General features: G+C 51.0%; 8 protein-coding genes and 1 non-coding gene across 9 annotated transcripts; 3 read left to right on the forward strand and 6 right to left on the reverse strand.

Moving 5' to 3' along the window:
* Positions 1 to 37: 37 nt before the first annotated feature.
* Positions 38 to 4406, forward strand: BDV14DRAFT_211761 (ABC transporter ATP-binding protein; the record flags this gene model as incomplete). The annotated part of the gene is made up of 9 exons (XM_073776156.1): positions 38 to 459; positions 506 to 1007; positions 1043 to 1168; positions 1215 to 1298; positions 1404 to 2162; positions 2226 to 3048; positions 3102 to 3224; positions 3288 to 4051; positions 4082 to 4406. The coding sequence occupies 9 exons, from the start codon at positions 38 to 40 to the stop codon at positions 4181 to 4183; spliced, it is 3705 nt and encodes a 1234-aa protein (XP_073623399.1). The 3' UTR covers positions 4184 to 4406.
* On the reverse strand, positions 4314 to 5331 carry BDV14DRAFT_193010 (dienelactone hydrolase family protein; the record flags this gene model as incomplete). Its single annotated transcript, XM_073771706.1, has 3 exons — positions 4314 to 4845; positions 4913 to 4994; positions 5088 to 5331. 3 exons carry the CDS (start codon positions 5329 to 5331, stop codon positions 4314 to 4316), a joined length of 858 nt encoding a protein of 285 aa, XP_073623400.1.
* A 553-nt stretch (positions 5332 to 5884) lies between these two features.
* BDV14DRAFT_204749 (uncharacterized protein) lies at positions 5885 to 6791 on the reverse strand (the record flags this gene model as incomplete). Its single annotated transcript, XM_073774582.1, has 2 exons — positions 5885 to 6360; positions 6497 to 6791. 2 exons carry the CDS (start codon positions 6789 to 6791, stop codon positions 5885 to 5887), a joined length of 771 nt encoding a protein of 256 aa, XP_073623401.1.
* A 253-nt stretch (positions 6792 to 7044) lies between these two features.
* On the reverse strand, positions 7045 to 7126 carry BDV14DRAFT_t129. Its single transcript has one exon. It is a non-coding gene; the product is annotated as a tRNA-Gly (tRNA).
* A 572-nt stretch (positions 7127 to 7698) lies between these two features.
* Positions 7699 to 10209, reverse strand: BDV14DRAFT_146247 (protein kinase IKS1). Its single transcript, XM_073766445.1, has 2 exons — positions 9931 to 10209; positions 7699 to 9872 (listed from the first exon to the last, which is right to left on the reverse strand). Exons 1-2 carry the CDS (start codon positions 9981 to 9983, stop codon positions 7856 to 7858), a joined length of 2070 nt encoding a protein of 689 aa, XP_073623402.1. The 5' UTR covers positions 9984 to 10209; the 3' UTR covers positions 7699 to 7855.
* Positions 10210 to 10681: 472 nt separating this feature from the next.
* BDV14DRAFT_204751 (putative GTPase NOG2) lies at positions 10682 to 12800 on the reverse strand (the record flags this gene model as incomplete). The annotated part of the gene is made up of 3 exons (XM_073774583.1): positions 10682 to 11506; positions 11904 to 12651; positions 12703 to 12800. The coding sequence occupies 3 exons, from the start codon at positions 12798 to 12800 to the stop codon at positions 10682 to 10684; spliced, it is 1671 nt and encodes a 556-aa protein (XP_073623403.1).
* Positions 12801 to 13010: 210 nt separating this feature from the next.
* Positions 13011 to 14093, forward strand: BDV14DRAFT_146259 (uncharacterized protein). The gene has a single exon (XM_073766446.1). It carries the CDS (start codon positions 13134 to 13136, stop codon positions 13995 to 13997), a length of 864 nt encoding a protein of 287 aa, XP_073623404.1. The 5' UTR covers positions 13011 to 13133; the 3' UTR covers positions 13998 to 14093.
* Positions 14094 to 14190: 97 nt separating this feature from the next.
* Positions 14191 to 15443, reverse strand: BDV14DRAFT_204753 (TFIIH/NER complex subunit TFB3; the record flags this gene model as incomplete). The annotated part of the gene is made up of 3 exons (XM_073774584.1): positions 14191 to 15028; positions 15086 to 15326; positions 15398 to 15443. 3 exons carry the CDS (start codon positions 15441 to 15443, stop codon positions 14191 to 14193), a joined length of 1125 nt encoding a protein of 374 aa, XP_073623405.1.
* A 184-nt stretch (positions 15444 to 15627) lies between these two features.
* On the forward strand, positions 15628 to 17628 carry BDV14DRAFT_182784 (prefoldin-like protein). Its single transcript, XM_073770284.1, has one exon. It carries the CDS (start codon positions 15722 to 15724, stop codon positions 17513 to 17515), a length of 1794 nt encoding a protein of 597 aa, XP_073623406.1. The 5' UTR covers positions 15628 to 15721; the 3' UTR covers positions 17516 to 17628.
* Positions 17629 to 18727: the final 1099 nt, after the last annotated feature.

An 18727-nucleotide genomic window follows, 5' to 3' on the forward strand; every position in this document is an offset into this window, starting at 1 on the left:
GACAACACACTGATTGAGAGTAAGATCTCAAGCCATCATGGCGGCGTTTCTCAAGAATCTAAAGGGGTTCGTTCAGACACCACTGCTTAATTTTACGACAAGACAACATGTTCTGACTATCACGGTAGCGATTGTTTGCTGCTTCATTGCTAGTTTTACGACACCGCTATTCTCGGTTTTTCTAGGGCAAATCTTCACTGAGTTTACGCTGCGAGGTGCTGAAGAGATCTCTGATAAAACGTTGATACACAATGTGTCGAAAGGTTGTATCCAATTACTCGCCCTCGGCGCCCTGGCATGGTTTTTCAATGCGATCTACTACGTTCTCTTCAATATCTTCAGCGAGCTACAAGCTGCTAGTGCCCGGAGCAGGATATTCGAGGCACTGCTGAAGAAAGATCAGAAGTTCTTCGAAGAGCATGAAGAAGGAGCTCGCACCTACTTAGGTTGCCTTCAGATGTACGTCCCGTCACAGATTGATTCTCCCAATCTAACTCAAGTACAGCCAAATCCAAGAACTGCAAACAGCGACATCGCTGACTTTAGCCCTGATACTGCAATACCTCTTTCGCATTCTCGTCTCGCTTGGTCTAGCATTTTATACCTCGTGGATCCTCACCCTCGTCATCTTAGCTGGAATTCCCATCGTCTCATTGATCGTCCCATTCCTAGCGCCCAAAATCAACGCCGCTATCGAGGCTCAACAGAATGAACTCAAGTCTGCATCCAAGGTCGTCAATAGTGCGGCTACGTCCATCGATACCGTTAAGTGTCTAAATGCACAGGGCGTTGAGCAGGAAAAGTTCAGCCACGGGGTGGACAAGGCCGCGACTCAGTATCTCAGACAGGCACTCTTCAATTCGCTTCAAATTTCCGCCATGCGTTTCTTCATGTTCGCAATGTTTGTGCAGGGTTTCTGGTATGGAAGTCATCTTGTTACAACGGGGAAGTTGGACGGCGGTGAAGTTCTCAGGACGTTCTGGGCTTGCTCTATGGCTGCTCAATCTGTTGAATCCTTGATTCGCATTTGTTGATCTTGGAGAAGGGTAAAGTTGCCGGGGCTGCTTTGAAGAACGTGCTTTACCAGAAGGTGGGCAATAGACACTCACGGGATATGCAAGGAGGGCTGTATCCGACGCACTGCGAGGGTGATATTGAGGTGTCCAAGGTAAAATATCCAGCTTACTTTAGGTCCAATCATACTAACGTCGCAGGTGTCCTTCTCATACCCAACGCAACCGGATCAACTTAGCCTAGACTCTTCGACTTTCTTCTTTCCAGCTGGTGTTACCACATTCGTCATCGGGAACAGTGGCTCTGGGAAGAGTACGCTGGCCCAACTACTCACTCGGTTCCATCTACCAACATCAGGCGAGATATTCATCGACGGAAACCCTATATAGACATTGGCTCTCAACTGGATCCGCAACAACATTACGTATGTTGATCAACGCAGCATTCTATTCAACGAGTCCATATACAAGAGTATCGCTTTCGGCAGGTCCGATTACAAACATATTCCGAATCAAGACATGGAAGAATCCGTCAATCTTGCTATGTTCTCCAGTGTCATCGAAAAGCTGCCTCATGGTATTGACACGCCCGTCGGTGAAGGTGGCAACTCCCTCAGCGGCGGGCAGAAGCAGAGGGTTGCTATCGCTAGAGCTCGGTTACGGGACACTCCGATCCTCATTATGGACGAGCCAACTAGTGCTTTGGACGGTGCGAACCGCGTCCAGGTGATGCATTCTATTCGCAAATGGCGGGAGGGCAAGACGACTATCGTTATCACTCATGACATGTCTCACATCAAGGACAAGGACTACGTCTACGTCATGGATAAGGGCAATGTCGTACAATCTGGATACAAAGGCGAGCTCATGAAGGAGTCAAAACTGGGTACTTTCTTCCATAAGGATCAATCTGACGAGGATTGGCGAGATCAGATCTACGATGGATTTTCCGACTCATCAGTTTCATCCGAGGACAAATCACCCATGCCACCTCTACCCGCAAAGTACGCCCATGTCAGGAACTTCTCTCTCCCTCGGAATAGTATAGGCCTGGTACGGCACAGTGAGGATGACGAGTACTTCGAGCCAAATACATTCGCCACAGAGGCTGAAGTCGAGATGGACGATATCAAGACAAGGATTAAGCGGGTGTGATTCGACAACCCATACAAGGCCGCCAAACTGCGTCGCCGGCTGCGTCGGCACGCAAAGAAACTGAAACGCAACAAGGAGCCCAAGGCCAAAACTCCTGCACTCCAAGAACCCATACGCATGGCGTTGCGGTCAGTCATACCAAACCTGTCACACAAACAGCGCTTGTTCCTGTTCCTCGCCTTCCTGTGTGTTCTGGCTCACGCAAGCGCAACACCAATATTTTCATACTTCCTCTCCCGACTCCTGCAAACATTCTACAACGGAAAAAATGAGAGCTCAAAATGGGCGCTGGCCGTCCTTGGCGTCGCTATCGGTGATGCATTCACAAACTACTTCATGTACTACCTCCTCGACATCTGCGGTCAAGCCTGGGTCGACCGTCTCCGGAAGCAGGCCTTCCAACGCGTCCTAAACCAGGCAAAGACGTGGTTCGAGGATGACAGGAACACCGTTACACAACTAACTACATGCTTGCATGAAAGCGGCGAGGGAGTCCGCAGTATCGTCACCCGGTTTAGCCAGTTCATTCTCGTTGCTCTTACAGTGACAGTCATGGCAGTGGTCTGTAGTTTGGCCCTTTGCTGGAAAGTGACACTTGTTGCCCTTTCGTGTGGGCCAGTCATCTATGCTATTACACAGGGCTTTGAGAAGACAAGCGGGACCTGGGACCGGCGGAGTACTGCTGCGCGGGCGTCGGCCTCGGAAGTGTTTCTAGAGACCTTCTCAGAGATACGTACGGTGCGGAGCTTGACCCTGGAACGGTACTTCCACCTCAAGCATTTGAAGGCTGCGTCGCTGTGCTTGAAAGTTGGTTTGCGAAAGGCCATGCATACGGGGTCACTATTCGGTCTGATCGAGTCGATGACGGTGTTTGTTAGTGGTAAGTTACCTATCACTTTGCTCAGTCCATCATTATATTACTAAGAGTTCCAGCCCTAATCTTCTACTATGGCGCTACCCTGGTAGGATACGGCGAGTTTAGAGTGGACGACATCATGTCTGTAAACTCCGTCCTGCTGTTCAGTATCGCGTACGCAAGCACAGTCTTGACATGGAGTACGTCTTTTCTCAACCAACCCCATTCCAAAGACTAATAGAGCAATGAACTAACAAATACAGTCCCCCAAATAAACAACTCCCGCGAAATGGCCCGCCGCCTCTTCTGCCTAACAAACCTCCATCAAACATCCCACGAACACGCCGGCTTCCTAAAACCCTCCAAAGCCGCCCCGATCAACATAAACCACCTGAACTTCACATACCCTTCTCGTCCCGACGCCCCCGTACTGCGAAACATCAGCACCACAATCCGCGCAGGCTCATGCACCGCAATCGTTGGGCGCTCCGGGTCCGGGAAGTCAACGATTGCTTCGCTGCTCCTGTCACTGTATAAAACGCCGTCTGCGTCTCATAATTACCATTATAAGCCCGCTATTAAAGTTGGCGGAATCGATATCAGGAATCTGGATACGCCTGCGCTGAGAACTCTCATCTCTGTTGTTCCGCAACAGCCTATGATCTTTCCAGGGACGATTCAGGAGAATATCGCTTATGGATTGGACCCCTTTTCGCCATTGGCTACGCTTTTCAACGTCCGTTCTGCGGCTCGTGCAGCGGGGATAGACGATTTCATTACCTCTTCACCGCGCGGGTACGAGACTGTCATCGGCGACGGCGGGATTGGGTTATCGGGTGGCCAGGCGCAGCGCGTTGATATCGCGCGGGCTCTAGTCCGACGCCCGCAGACCCTTATACTTGATGAGGCCACATCTGCACTTGATCCGAATAGCGCGGTGATTATCAAACAGACTATCAAACGGCTTGTGGTTGAGAGGTCTGGTTTGACGGTTTTGATAATCACACATGCGAGGGAGATGATGGAGGTTGCGAATTGAGTTGTTGTGCTTGGGGAGGGGAGGGTCATTGAGGAGGGTGGGTTCAAACAGTTGAGTAGGAAGTCGCATGGGAAACTTAGGGGGCTGATTGAGCGGCCTGAGGAGAGTGATGAAGAATGATTATTGAGTGTAGCATTGCATAGTATAGCGCATTATAATATACGACTTGGAATTTCGTTTCAATAAAGTCCGTACATCATCAGGCATGAGTGATATATACATAAAATAACCGAGATCAACCCAATCCCATCTATACTTTGTTAAAGTACCTCCTAAAAAACTCCACAGCCTGCACCTCCGCCTCCCCACACTGCCTCGCACTATCATCAACATTCGTATCAGCCCTAACACAGAACCCATGCCCAGCCCCCAAATAAACCTTCACCTCACCACCAACCCTCTCCTCCACCCCCTCCATTAAATTTTTCAGAACCCCCCTCTTCGCCTCCCCCAACTGCACATCAAACTCCGCCAACGCAAAACTCACAGGGAGTGTAATCTTCTCGATATCACCCGGTAAAGTCAGCATACTAGGGTGTCCCGTGAACCCCGCATCAATAAGGTTCTTCGTCTCGCCATTGTCATGGGTTGTATGCGCGCCGTGCGCAAGCAGAACAGTATGTTTCCCGCCCCAGCAGAATCCGGCTGCGCCGAGGGAGAGGTGGCCTTCTGAGGAGTGTCGAATTGATTTGAAGAAAGATTCTACGATGGGGTAGGATTTGCCGGGGCGGTTGGTTATCATGAAGCCGCCTACGCCGTAGATGAGGGAGGCGATGTGGTAGCTGGTTTTGTTATTAGCCTCTTTCTCTCTGAAATTATGGGGAGAGGATAGGGAGGTCGAGGGTATACGGCTTCGTAATCCAATCCCAAAGCATCTTGGTCCTTTGCACGGCGCGGAGGGTATCGATTGTCCAGACTGGCGCGGCCGATCCTGTGCAGTCCATTAGCCATTTATCTCTTCTCCACCCCCTTCAAGCCACGTCTTATTTATCCAAGCAAGGAAGAAAAATAAAGGGGGACATACCATGCATAAAATCCGGCAAATAAACCCTAAACTTCCCCATATCTGCATAATGGTCCGCGAGCAGACGATTGTTGACAAACTCCCACCCGAACGCATCAGGGATAATCACTACTATACCCTTGACTTCATTTTTGGCGACGTCTTCAGGCTCAGAAACGTATGTCTCTAGCCCGTGCAGGGTCGTGACGTGACCCTTTGGTGTGCCGGAGTGGATGTGGCCGGCGAAGCAGTCGGGGCAGGACATTATAAATGTGTATATATAGGTATAATATATAGATGTGTAAGGAAGGATCAAGAGTTCAAAAAGTCAAGACCACAATATATCGTCGAGGTGAGAAAATGGTGAGATTGAGTTTTATATCATAGGAGTTCGCATGGATCGGCCGGGGATAAGTGTGGTTAAGTCCGGTGTGGGCGGCGTAAGTCCGCGAAGCTTGTGAAGCTTGTCTGCCGTTGATCCACTTTGGAGGATGGAGGTTATTGGGCTGGTGGTCTGTTCGTGATGCCAATGGATTTACTGTTATCATGGGATGGAACTATAGTGATGAATTTATACCTAGACGATAGCGGTTACACAGCGTCGGAGACCTATACTTGGAGCCGCACCGGATCTCCAATCATAGTCCGAGGCGTAGGAAACAAGCACAATTTCTGTAGTGGTACTTGAACAATAAAGCATCAATCCATAAACCAGACCAAAACGCCAAATCCGCGCTAAAATCATAGAGACACCGACCATAATCAATCATCCCATTCCGGGTCACCCTTGAACGCCTGTTGAAGAAACCAAGATCAATCTAGCATTGAGTGTTTCCCGTGGGGTCACCAGCATACCACTCAGAAAAAGACTTGAATGCCAACGGTGTTTCCTCCGGAAAATTGTAGAGCTTACTGATACGAACGACAAGGCTCTGCCCGTCGACGTAGGATTCAATGGCTCGTGCACGTCTCCCAGTGAAAGAGAGAATGAACCCCTGCCGGATTTGCCGGTAGAAACTGTCGAACCGAGCCAACAAGACGGGAGAACTTACTGGTGCGTTCATATGTTCAATGAAGCTTCGTTTCTTGAGACGCCCCAGCATCAAGCGTAGAGCAGATAGTAGCTCCCCACGGAGAATCTCACCATCCTTCGCCACCCAGTTGGTCGCGACAGCTGCCCTTGAGTGTGGATATTTGCCTTTAGGCTGGCGAACATCCGCAATGTCATATGCTACAAAGGCGTCGGGCTGGTCGTACCATGTCAATCTCTTTATAAGGCGTGTGGTCTGCGACACTGTATGCGAGGGTAAGCAAATGATAAGGACTAGATCGAAGATGCAAGAGGCACTAAGAAGAAACTTACTCTCCCACATACCACAAGACGCCGCCTACTCGGCCAGGTCTTCTGTAGTAGCAATCTGACCACGCACCATAGACTTGACTTGCTCGATCAAATGGGCGATTGAAGCAGGTGTTCTCATCCTCCAGCATTTTGTAGAGTTCGTCGATTCTATCGCCCTCTTTAGCAAGTGGCCAGTCCGCAGATGGGGAGAAGAAACGCGGCTTGCGTTCCGAAGTCTTGTCGAGGCTCATCTCCTCAACTTGAACATGCTTCTCTTGGAGAAACAAACTGTTGATCTCATGCCCTTCAAGAGCACTAATGTCTGTCTCCAAGTTCATCAACCATTTGCGGCGCTCGAGGCGCTCGACGGGTTCGACAGCCATGTTGAAAACTCGATTTTGAAGCAAGTGAGGAATTTCGGTGATCGATGAAGATAGTGAGCGAGATTCTGAGGGCGATTTATGGCAACTTATGACGGTGCTCCGCGGCTGGAAAATGGAGGACGAGCAGTAAACCTAGATAGATATATATATCAGCAACTCAATGTTTCTTTGGTCGTATTGTCCAATAATTGGTGAATTACAGGGTGTAAAAGTTGAAAAAGTACAACCCAAAAAAAAAAAAATTTATATAAAGTGCGCCAGCCGGGATTCGAACCCGGGTCTCTCATTAACCTCGAGATGGGGGACGAGGAGCTTAACCACTGGCCAACTAGCGCTTATTGTTAATTTTCCCAATTTGTTTTGCGGCTTGTGTAGTCCATTCCTCCCCTCAGGCGCGAGTTTGAACAGTCGGTTATGTCCCTGATCAATAAATCATTCCAAATTTAGATGTATTTCCGGCTTTTGAGCAGATGATCATCAAAATGATTGCAAAAGGTCAAAATATATCTGGTTGCGGGGCCGCTGCCGGTGCCAGCGGAACTGGAAAGCACAGACAATCTGGGGAAGTCGTTGATCTTTCTGGGGTAGCAGAAATATATACCTTGGTCATGCCGGCGGCCACCCGGACCAATACTATACCTCACCGGTGCCATTTCCAAGTCGACGCGCCTTTCAAGAAACGGAATCCAATTGACACCGGTCGCTCCTTCCACTTCTACGCACGCGATTTAAAAAGGCAAGTGCGAGGCGCCCATCGCGCCTTCCACCCGAGATGCAAAGCAGGTTTATGTACGGAAGGTGCGAACCACCCATCGCTCCCTCCCATTGCATATTATCCCGCCGCCATCGTTCCTTTCATTCCTAGAATGCAGCATAGGAGGACGGCGTGGTAGGAAAAGGCAGGTACCTAATGAGGCCCCTATGGTATAGATATAGGTGCCACCTACGCTGGCGTGAGCCGCATTGTCGTAGCTCACCAGACTAACATACGGGAAGCTCAGATTTTTAATGTTGATTAAACGTTTCATTGGTAAGATAAAAGCATATACATCGTAGCTCATATCCTATACATAAAACCCAGCTGCCGACGAACTAGGCCAAGCGCACAGAACCTCCATTTTCATGCTTGATACAACAACAGCAACATGCAGTAGTAACGACGCTACTTGAACAGCGACACTCCTGGAGCGCAGATTGATACCCGCTACCAGGATCAAGAAATACAGTACCCAGGGATTAACAGCCAACGGCGCGCAAGGCTGGAGGGCCATGGCAATCTTGCCGAGGAACAATGCCAATTGGACAGTAAACAATGGTGGATATGCTCTCGAGATTCGTCTCAGGAGAGAGAATCGACCAGGCGGTGGAGGTAGTAGTCGAATAGGAGGCTCATCGTTTGCCACCTGGATTAGCGGCGCCTCAGTGTTAGGCGAAAATGATGGCGTATTGGAGAACCGAGGCCGCAATATCAGGTCTTGATCTGGACTCAGCGATCCTCTCCTTTCTACGCTTCGACCCGTGTCCTCGAATACAGGTGTCAGATCGCCGACGGACCCATTGGAGTCGTATACCGAGTTGCGCCGTATGTTGGCGGGGCCTCGCGAGAATGACCTTCTCGGTGAAATAGGCTGGTCGAATGATGTGTCACTATCGACTGTATCGTCAAGAGGACGAATCCTGGACCCGCTGTGCAGGTCGGGGGCACCGGAACTGCTGCTGCCACGCTTGGAGCGAAAGCTCTCGTTCGCGCTGGCTCCAGCCTCGAGGCGGCTCAGAACATCTTCTGCAGACGGTCGTTTGTTGGGGTCAACCGATAGTAGACGCCACAAGAAGCCATAGAGCTGCTCCGGTAAGTCAGTGCGCATCCGACCCCGGTCAAAGCCCGCCCATTCCATGATCTCTTCGCGCAGTTTCTCGAGATCCTCCCTCTCTTCATGAATGAGGTCGGCGTTGCGATATGGAAGCTGAGCAAAACACAAGAAGTACAGAATCATTCCAAGAGAGAAAATATCCGACTTGAAGGTAAAGTTGGCGAAGGGACCATCAGGATACTCCCGTCGCAACACCTCCGGGGCGCAGTAAGACACAGTTCCTGTGGCCCCAGTAGACATGCGGATGGCATCTTGCGGTTGAACCTCGCCAAAGTCACTGACCAAGACTCGAATGCCGTCGCTGGTCTTATGCAGCAGACAATTATTCGGCTTGAGGTCACGGTGTATATAGCCACTAGCGTGGAGATATCGAAGGCCAGACGTGATGTCTTTGAAGAATGAGTAAATCTCATCAAAGTGTAACTTGCGGGGTTCTCCGAGTTCGACAGGCGGTTCGGGACCGCCTTTTGATCTCCGCCTAAGGCGATTCTTTAGTTCCTGAGGCGATGTGGAAGTTTGCACGGAGCCGCATATATAATTGTGGAGATCGCCTGCATTGCAGTATTGCTGAAGGATAAATGCGCAAGGGACATTTGGTCCAAAGGTGGTAATCTTTGCATTCTCGAGCCAGACATGTCGGTACGAGACGAGGTTCTGATGAGAAAGATGCTGTAGCAGTTGCACTTCGATCAGAACCTTCTCCAACCATTCATGGTCATCCCCGACAGGCACACGTTTACAAGCGTAATGCCCAAGGGAGACGCCATCCAACACATGTTTCACCAACAACACAACGCCTTTTCCACCCTTTCCTAGCACTCCCTCTTCCACGAAGAACTTCTTGAAGTAATCTGGTGTAAATGCTGCCGAAGATATTCCATGCCCAGTGTTTACCCTGGAACTCGACGAGTAATCACTTGAGCCGCTCGCAGGACCATCCGCAATAACAGGCTGGACATGGCGTCGCGGCTGAGGCGTGGCCGAGTCTACGGGCGGAGGGGGAAGGCTGTTATGGAGCATGCGAAAGTATTCCGGATTGACGAACTCTGGCTGGTTCCCGCCATGGTGGTTGTCTTGAGCGGGGCTCTCCCCTCGCAAGGGACGCCGACAGTACGGGCATTGAGGATCGTCGTCTTCGTGCTCGGCGGCGTTTTGAATAACTAGCTGCCGGGAATCTCGGTCGTAAACGACGACGGAGTCGTTATGACGCCTGTGAAGTAGTCAATTAGAGCAGAGCTCGACACAACACTCTCTGAAGAGGAGCTTACAGCACAACATCGTTGGATGAGCTATAGGGAACAATGGACATGCCCTCCGCCATTATCAATCGCAAAGCAGCTCATCTCCCGAAGAGGCAGAAAAGTGAAAGGCCATGGCCTTGAAAGAAGTATTATGGAGAATCAAGAGCAAGAGATGTCGGCGGTGGCCCGTCCTCCGCAATCAGGCAGTTGCCCATGAGATGAGCGACGGACGCGGGCCGGCCATGTGGTCATCACTGGGCCCCACGTGAGGAGTCACGGCGGTGAGCCACCAATGCCCGCGCCTTCTACTGTTTGCTATACAGAGCATATACGATAATATGATAAAGGTGTAATATGATCTTGTCATGATATTTGGCATGGGTATCTAGATATAGTGATGTCGTGATGCCGATGACATCTAATAGCTTGATCATGCATCCTTCCACTGGAAGCATAATCGGAGCATGCACGCCAGTACGACGCAGCAGCCTAAGCAGGCCCTAATCGATGCTGGGGTATTCTCGCTGAAGGGCGACGCATTCGAATATTTCAGGCGGACTCAGTTGATGAGTAGTGCCACGGAGCCAGATTGTGTTCTGGGGTTGAACAGCTGTCAAGTGCCCACCGACCGGCCAAGCAGATAGTGACAGCTAAGCGAGTAGGACGATCTTCTGGCGTCCCATGTCAAACAAGCAGGTCAGATATGACTTGTGCGAATGACAACCAAGTCTGCTTGTGGAGGGTGTGAGTGTTGGAGGTCGGGCATTAACGAAGGTGTTCACTCCTCGCCGCTCTCCTCATCACTGACTTCGAGATTTGCGATCGAGTCGTTGTCGCTGTCTTCTTCATCAAAACCCTTGAACTCTTCAGCGTCAGAGTCAGCCTCAGCCTCGCCTTCCTTGTCGTCGTCTGCCTCGATGGTTTCGTCAATCTTGCGCTTGCGGCCCATCTCGCCAAGACGACCCTCACGGCCCTCGATCTTCTCGCCCTCCTCACCAGGGGTGAAGGGGGGAGGCGTGAACCAGGGGATTTTGCCGCGAAGGAAGTCGTTGATGACCATCTTGGCAACACCATCGAGGTCCGGCTCGCCTCCGCGGAGAAGCCTACCGCCCTTCCTGGCGAGAATGCTGAGGAACTCGATGGAATCGCTCGTCTCCTTGATGCCGTAGGTGCGCTCAAGGTGCTTGGGTTGGACCCGCTTGAGAATTGCTGGAATGTACTGCTCAGGGTTCTCGACGTTCTCGACACGGACGACACCTCTGAGAAGAATGTCCTCTGGAGTATCCGTCTGGCTTGGCGGGACAACACCAGGACAATCGATGAGGTAGATTCTCTTCATCAAGGTAATGTACTGCCAGACCTTAGTCTCTCCTGGAATAGGAGCGACCGTGCACACCTTCTTCTTGCGAAGAGTGTTGATGATCGATGACTTGCCCGTGTTAGGGTAGCCAATGAAACCAACCGAAATCTGCTTTCGGTCGGAGTGGAGTGACGAGAACTGCCTGAGGAGTTGAATGAGGGAGCCTTTGCCGAACGAATTGTTGATCGAGGCATGGAAAGCTAGAGTAGGATAATCCTTCGACAAGGCACGTACCCAAGCGGCCTGGTGTAACATGTTAGAAACACCATCAAGAAATTTGCCAGTGAATAAAAAATGGAAAGAAAAAAAAAGACAATAAGTGAAGGGATGTGTGAAATGTTACTAAGAGCGCTGCTATGAAGACGCCGATGGCGAAGCAGTACTCAACTCACGAACAGAACACTGCTTAGTTCTTAACGAAAGACTTTCAAGACGAAAGCCAATCAGCCTAGCTCCAGAATGGAATTCGGCGCGAACCAGCGTTGATCTGCCAAAGCTGTAACAGACATACTTCTATAGAGAATATGCAAAACAAAATAGTTTCACAGAAGTAGACTTGACTTAGCGATGGCATGGCCGAAGCCAATGGAGGGCGGTGGATGGGAGAATAAAAGTTGAACAAAAAATAAATGAGACTTACCGCTACACCGGTGGGAACAAGATCACACTTGTTGAGCACGAAGATCAAGTGCTTGTGAGGTGCCTCCTCGCGGATGTACTTCTCGATACCCCTGCAGCGGGTACCTTCGGGGTCACGAGCATCGATAACATGGATAACGACATCAGATGAATCAATAACCTTGTATAGTTCGTTCCAGATACGCTTGCTTTGACCCTTCAGGAAAACCGCTTCACGGGACGTCGGCATCACACCGAGGCCGAGATCTTCTGCGACATCATCACCATCAACGATCATAGTGCCGTCTTCGTGAGTACCCTTGTTCGACTTCTCAATGTAGGTATCCTGCGACTTCATGGTCTCTCCGGCCAAATCCTCGAGCGACGAGACACCGAGCTTGACCCTCTTTCTTTGAGCTTTGGGTCCGAATGTGTCGCCGAATGGTGAAGTCTCGATCGCCATCTTAGCTTCATGTTGCTTCAGCCCATTGACGGTCTTATTGTCTCTGATTAAACTCATAGGAAGCTTGTTGGTTTTGAGAAGAACCTGGTAGGGATCGGAGGCACGCTCAGCGACAGCCTCACGGAATGAGGACAGAGCCTCTTGCGAGATGACTCGTGTGTTACCGAACCATTTACGGTTGGGTTCTATCCGAGCAACGGGCGCTTCTCGAGATTGGTACGAGGCGGCGACTGTGATGTTTCCCTCGGCGTCACGACGGGGTTTGCCATCCTTGAGCATGTTCAACCTCTTAACCTTCTTCGCATCTCTTTTCATAGTCAGTTAAAGTCGATCATTGCTGACTGCAGATCAAGCTCACCTGTAGAAGTTTTCACCCTTCGTCCTCACGTTGGACATGCCATCGCCAACCTTGCCCTGGCGCTCACGGCGCGTGGCTTCCTTCTTTCCTGTACCCATTGTGCTGAAGTTCTTCAAAATTTCGAAGAACCCAAGGAACAAGAAAATGTAAAAGTAAGGGGTAAAAAGAAAATTTGGCGAAGCGCAGAGGAAGAGAAAGAGAGAAAAGTTGAGAAATTATTTTTTTCTATGGCGCCAAGCGGAGCGGTGCACGGGCCAACGGCGAGAAAATCGCTTTGATCTTTTTCCGGCTCTCAAGTCTGAACCCGCGTAGCTCACCACAGCCCAAACCACCGGGCTCAGGCCATACTCATCGCGCAGGCGCCACAAGCTACGTTGTCAACATCAATTATTCAACCTGTAAGTCAGTGACACTCAACGTAAACTGCCGCTATGTCCTTCGCTCGCCAATGCGGCCGGACTGCCGCGCAGCTCCGTGGCTTCTCTACATCCTCCAGCCTCCGAGTCGGCCCTGAATCGCCCAACTTCGTCGACGTCCCTCGAACAATTCAACCTGACCTTCCTGCAAAGCCCCGCGTTAAGGGTACACTGCCAGTCCCCCGAGAGATCTTTCCCCGCCGCCGAATTGACAAGCCCGGAAAGGCATACATTGAAGCCGTCACCCCCGTCTCCGCCAACCAAGAGCCAATCGGTGTCGATGAACCTCACGCCGAATACAGAGAATGGAAGCGAGAACAAGCCGACATGAGAAGACAGAACCTCCGTGAGGGTTTACAGGAACTGCACAGCCGCAAGCAGCGGACGGACAGCCGGATGGAACAACGGAGTCAGTTTAAGCAGATGCTTCGAGAGCGCGTCATGCGCCAGCCTGAGCGAGACGACGAGCGCCTTACTCAACCGTCAATTCCATCAATCATGCAGCCAACGTCCTCGACTGGTATCCTGCCCGATCCTAACCGCGCAGAACGTGTAGTTGCCTCGAAACTCCGACTACAACAGAAGACCTTCGAAAAGGAGCTGGATCGCCGCGACTCCCTGCACACTCTCTACATGAATGCTCGCAAGTTCATTGTTACCGAAGACCAACTCACTGCTGAGATCGAGAAGGTCTTCCCCGAAAAGGATAACGAGGCTTGGGCAAGTGATAGCAGGCAAGGCGACAACATCTGGAACTTGGGCTTCCCTAAGGGTATGGCAAGGCGTATCGCCGAGACAACGAGTGGTACTGGTCGGTGGGACATCATACAAGGCAGAGTCAAGAAGTTGGGAGAGGAAATCACTGGTGGAAAGATTTGAAAGCGTGTCAAAACACCTGTATAATACTGCATTTGTCTGCATCTGATTCGGAATATGTATGTTGATTGAACCTGTCTTACACCATATATACCAATTTCTTCGCTATGTTAAGAGTCACCCGTGTAAAAAGCAAGCCATAAATCAATGAGCGCCGCCGCTATGCAATTGTACAGAGGTTTTGTTGAAGAGAGCATCATTTGCCTCCCGAGCTTGAGCCTGCCGCCAGAGCAGTGCCCTGAGTACCAACAGGCTTCATAGTGTCCATAGAACTCGTTTCCCGCTTCGCAACTTCCTCGTCGATAAAGCACCCCAAGCCCGCAAAAGCTTCGAGCATGGTTCGGGAGTAGTACTCCTGAAGGTCATAACCACCAGCGAGCATCCTCGTATCCTGCCGAATCGGGTCAAGATAAGAGGACGGGTAGTGGTCTGCCAAAGTGTAGTAATCGCGCTGATTGGGGACCATTCCGTCGAAAGGATCGTAAGGCTTCTCGGGCTCCGGAGTCTTGATCTTCCTCAGACCCTTGATCAGCCCAGAACCGGCATTTTCGGCAGCAGCTCCAGTCTCGCCAGGTCCCTTGGCGTCTGCACCCCATAGAGCAGCCTGTTTCTGCCTGAGTCGTTCCACCTCGCCGCGACGTGCAGAGGACTTCTTGAGAATGACCTTTTGGCCTTCGCGCGCGATGGAAGCAGCGTCTCCTGGTCGTCCGCTCGCAAGACGACTGAGGACATCCTCGCGGCTGGCAAGTAGTTCTTTCCGCTCGTTTTCGTACTCCTCCTTCGCTGCTTGACGTCGTAGACGCGCGAGTTCCTGTTCTTGGTTCTGCCGTTCTTGGAATGAGAAGGATTCCTTCGCTTCGAGAGCTTGGTTCGCGCGGATGGAACCCATGTTCTCCGAGGCGTAGCTTTGGAGGTCCGCTTCGGTCTTTGAGACATCAATTCGGTTGACGAGGTTGAATATCATTTCTTCCCTCTGTTCTAAGAAGTTATCCCAGTCGAGCTTGGAGTCGAACTCTTCTTCGCGCCGATTCAGCCTAGAAAGGCAAAGTCAGCCCATAGTCCACAAATACGAAGCTTTGAATCCCACTCACACAGTCAGAACCCTCCGCCGAATATCAACCTCCCGCTCAACGGTGATATCCTCGAACGTCTGCTTGCGAAAGCGGTTCTTTCTCAGCGTCTTATGACACCCCGCTACGGGACAGTTCGCGGGGCCCCCCGAGAATATCCTATCCACGCAGGACTCGCACATCTTATGGTAGCATTCTGGGTTGATGAGAAACCGCATATCTGGGTTCAAGTACCGGGAGGATTTGCAGACGGGGCAGACCTCTAGAGAGACATGGTAGTTAGCTTAAAGCTTTAAGAGAAATGGATTGCTTCAAACGCGACCGGGGGCCTACCATCGTCATCCCCGCGGTTCACCAGGGCCTCGCGTGATGGAGGCATGACTGTGATACCGCTTCCAAGCGCGACGGGCAAAGGCGATAAGAATATTGCTCTATGCAGGCGTGACGGAATTCTTGAGGGCAGTCGGCATCTGACGGTCATTGAAGCAGCGGGCCAATCAGGGCTGAGCCTCGTTGTTCCGCGCGGCGGGATTTCTTTACTTTTTGCCGCTGCAAAAGTTGCACTCCCCTCTTTTACCCTCTTTCAGTTTTCACTCAGTTGCAAAGACTCAGTTCTTTTACCCGGTTCTCACCTGCTTGGCCCAGTCCGGATTTGAGATGGGAGTCCCGAGCAATAACATCGAAGGCCTCGAGCGCCAACGAGTCGAACTGGAAAGCAACATTTTACAACTGCAGCAGTCTCTCTACCACTGGCGAACATGGGAAGCAGAATACGAGGGCCTGAAAGAAGATATTGCCGAACTAGACGATGATGCTACGACGACCGATTTCCTACGAATCAACCGCAACCTCGGAGGAACGCTCATGAACGACGACGAATTTCGAGACATTATCGGCGAGAAGCAAGGACTCAAGCGGAACAAGTCACAGGTGGTTGACCGACTTTCGAGACGAGTTGACTACGTGAGGGATAATATTACGTCTATGGAGAAGAGGCTGCGCGCTGCCGAGGCTCGACTAGAAGCTTTGGACTCTGATAATGGATCCTCTGAGCCTCCGTTCGAAGGCCCTGTGCAAGATATTATTGAGGAACTTGACGAGGACGGAGAGGTCATCTCAGGAAGAATTGAAAGACCGGGAGATCAGGCGTCGGACCTCTTGGATATTTTGAAGAAGGCGGGTGTTGAGAACATACCGGAACTTCCCAAGCCGGAAGCCTCTGCGACTACCGAGTCTTCGTCGGCGGGATCTACGACCAAAACGCCTACTCTTGAGGATCACAAACAGAACGGTTCGTCAGAACTCGGACGAGAGACTTCATCCCAAACCAACGGAGTTTCGTCTTCACCTGCCGCCGAGCCCCCAGCAGAAACCGAGAATGAGATTCCAATTGTAGACGTCGACGAGTCTCCTGAAGATGCTCAGCTTCGCCGTGAGATGCTGCGATACGGCTTGGATGAGGTTGGTGCGGTAGTCGCGGAGTTGGAGCTGGCCGATGATGCCAGCGACGGCTCGTTCGATGATGGATACGATTATGATGATGAAGAGGACGAGGAAGAAGATGCATATGGTCGCAGCACCCGCACCGTACTAGATGAAGATTACCATCAGCAGATGCGTGAGTTAGAGGCGAAGCTCAATGCGCGCGGTATGTGGAACGTCGGAAAAGACTCTACATCACTTCCTGAAAACATGCAAGAAGATCTCGATCAGCCCAGCAGAGTCAAGATAGAGAGGAAGTCAGAAGCGAATGGCGAAGCGAATGGTGAATCAGCTTTCAAAGCGAAGCAGAAGAAGAAGGTTGCCTTTGCTGAAGAACTCGATATTGCGCCCGCTCCTAAACCCCCGTCCCAAGAAATCAAGGAAGTTGCTCCTCGGGAAACTGAGGTGCCTGTTCTGTCAGACTCGATTGTTGAGCGTACGCAATCAGTCGAGAAGGATTCGACTGCAAGTGCCCCGGCCCCGAAGAAGACTTCCCGGTTCAAGACTGCTCGTGGTATGGCAGGCACCATCGCCGATACGAATTCTACTGCGTCATCTAGTGGCAGTACACAGGGATCCAAGACATCTGAACGCAGGGCAGCCCAACTGGGACCAACTCCGTCAATGCCCCTGTTCCCTGCCAGGCCCGCGGAGCCCAAACCATTCTCTCAGCCCATTACCGACATCACAGAGAAGTCACCGGCTCCGGCTAAAAATAATGACAAGATCCTTGCTGACAAGCTTGTTGAGCGAGACATTTCCGAAGGATCTGCCACGGCCCCAGAGCCTGATGAGCTGGACGAAGAGCTTCATCGGAAGGAGATCGCCAGTGAGTTTTTCCAGATGAGGAGCCGAATGGCCAAACAGAACGGTGGCTCGCTCGACGAAGAAGAACCAGAAATGGTACCAGTCCAGCCCGAAGAAGCCCCCAAGCGCATTAGCAAATTCCGCGCTGCTCGCATGGGCTAGGCGTCCACACAGAGCACATCACTCAACACACAACATATAGACTCAGATACCCGACAAAATTCAACAAATAGATGCATATGATGCGAATACCTTGGAGTAGTTCCAATTCCAACAGTAAAGCACAGGAGTTCTACAATCTTTGCAGTGAGCTTATCATTTTCCCATGGGTATTTTCACCACGCAGAACTCCGAGATTAATCAGCGAGGGCTCTCTGACCGGTCTTCTTCTTGGCTGTATTGTGCCCGCCCGGGTACTTACGGTCTGGACTCGATGGAGATGCGGTTACGTTTCACCCTACACATCATACTTCCATGAGAGAGTCAATCGTTTCCTCATGAGTAGAATGCCCTTCTCCGCCTGCATTCGATTACCGAGTTGCCTGTTCCTGAAATAGAACAATCATGCTGACCTTACGAAGTGCTCGGTGACTACTGACTAGCAATTACTCCTGAGCTGTGCCATGTTCCGTGGAGCGTACTCGTACACTACATGCCAAGGCCAATGTCTTGCGTTCGGTGACCACATCATCGAGACGACTCCAGCCTTATGCCCGAATAGTACATAGCTCGCGGAAAGAAATCTTGAAATGAAGTCTTGAGGCATTTAGTATCCAATGGCACTGCTTTTGTGTTTAGTGGAAGATCTCCGGTCGACTAGCTGGATAGATTCTGATGCCAAAATTCGGATACCCTGGGATTCAATGCTTGTGAGTGGTGGAGGAACGGTCCCCGCGGAGTTAAGTTCAGCTTGGAGGCGGAATCTATAATTATCGGGCATAGTGCAGGTATCTTGGTTTTTCGTACTCGTTACCAGTGACGGCCTGCTGTTCAACCGTGGTAAGTGACTGGGCCTGGCTGGGTGGGAGAAACCTCATCTCAGATTCAGGTGCAAGTCCACCTCGCTTCCATTGTTTACAAATTGTGCGTACAATGACGTTCAGTGGTGGACAGGATCAACATTAGCAGTTGCCTGAAGTTGAAGCAGAGGTACGTAGCCAGTCTGACGCTGGAGCATCCGAGAGCCGATGGTTGATGGAGACAAATGGAGTTGGAATAAGAAAACAAGCAAAGCCGTTGGATGCGATTCAATGCGGCGGTCCACCTAATCCGCCGGGACTGCCAGTTTTTTCCCCTTCCGACCAACGACTCACCTTGCGTCCCTGGCGAGAACCTCCACTCCAGATCCAACTCATGCAGGTCCTCGATTGATGA

This window comes from Aspergillus stella-maris (genome assembly GCF_047715825.1).
Source record: "Aspergillus stella-maris strain CBS 113639 unplaced genomic scaffold BDV14scaffold_80, whole genome shotgun sequence".
In the NCBI taxonomy this organism is placed as follows: Eukaryota; Fungi; Ascomycota; class Eurotiomycetes; order Eurotiales; family Aspergillaceae; genus Aspergillus; species Aspergillus stella-maris.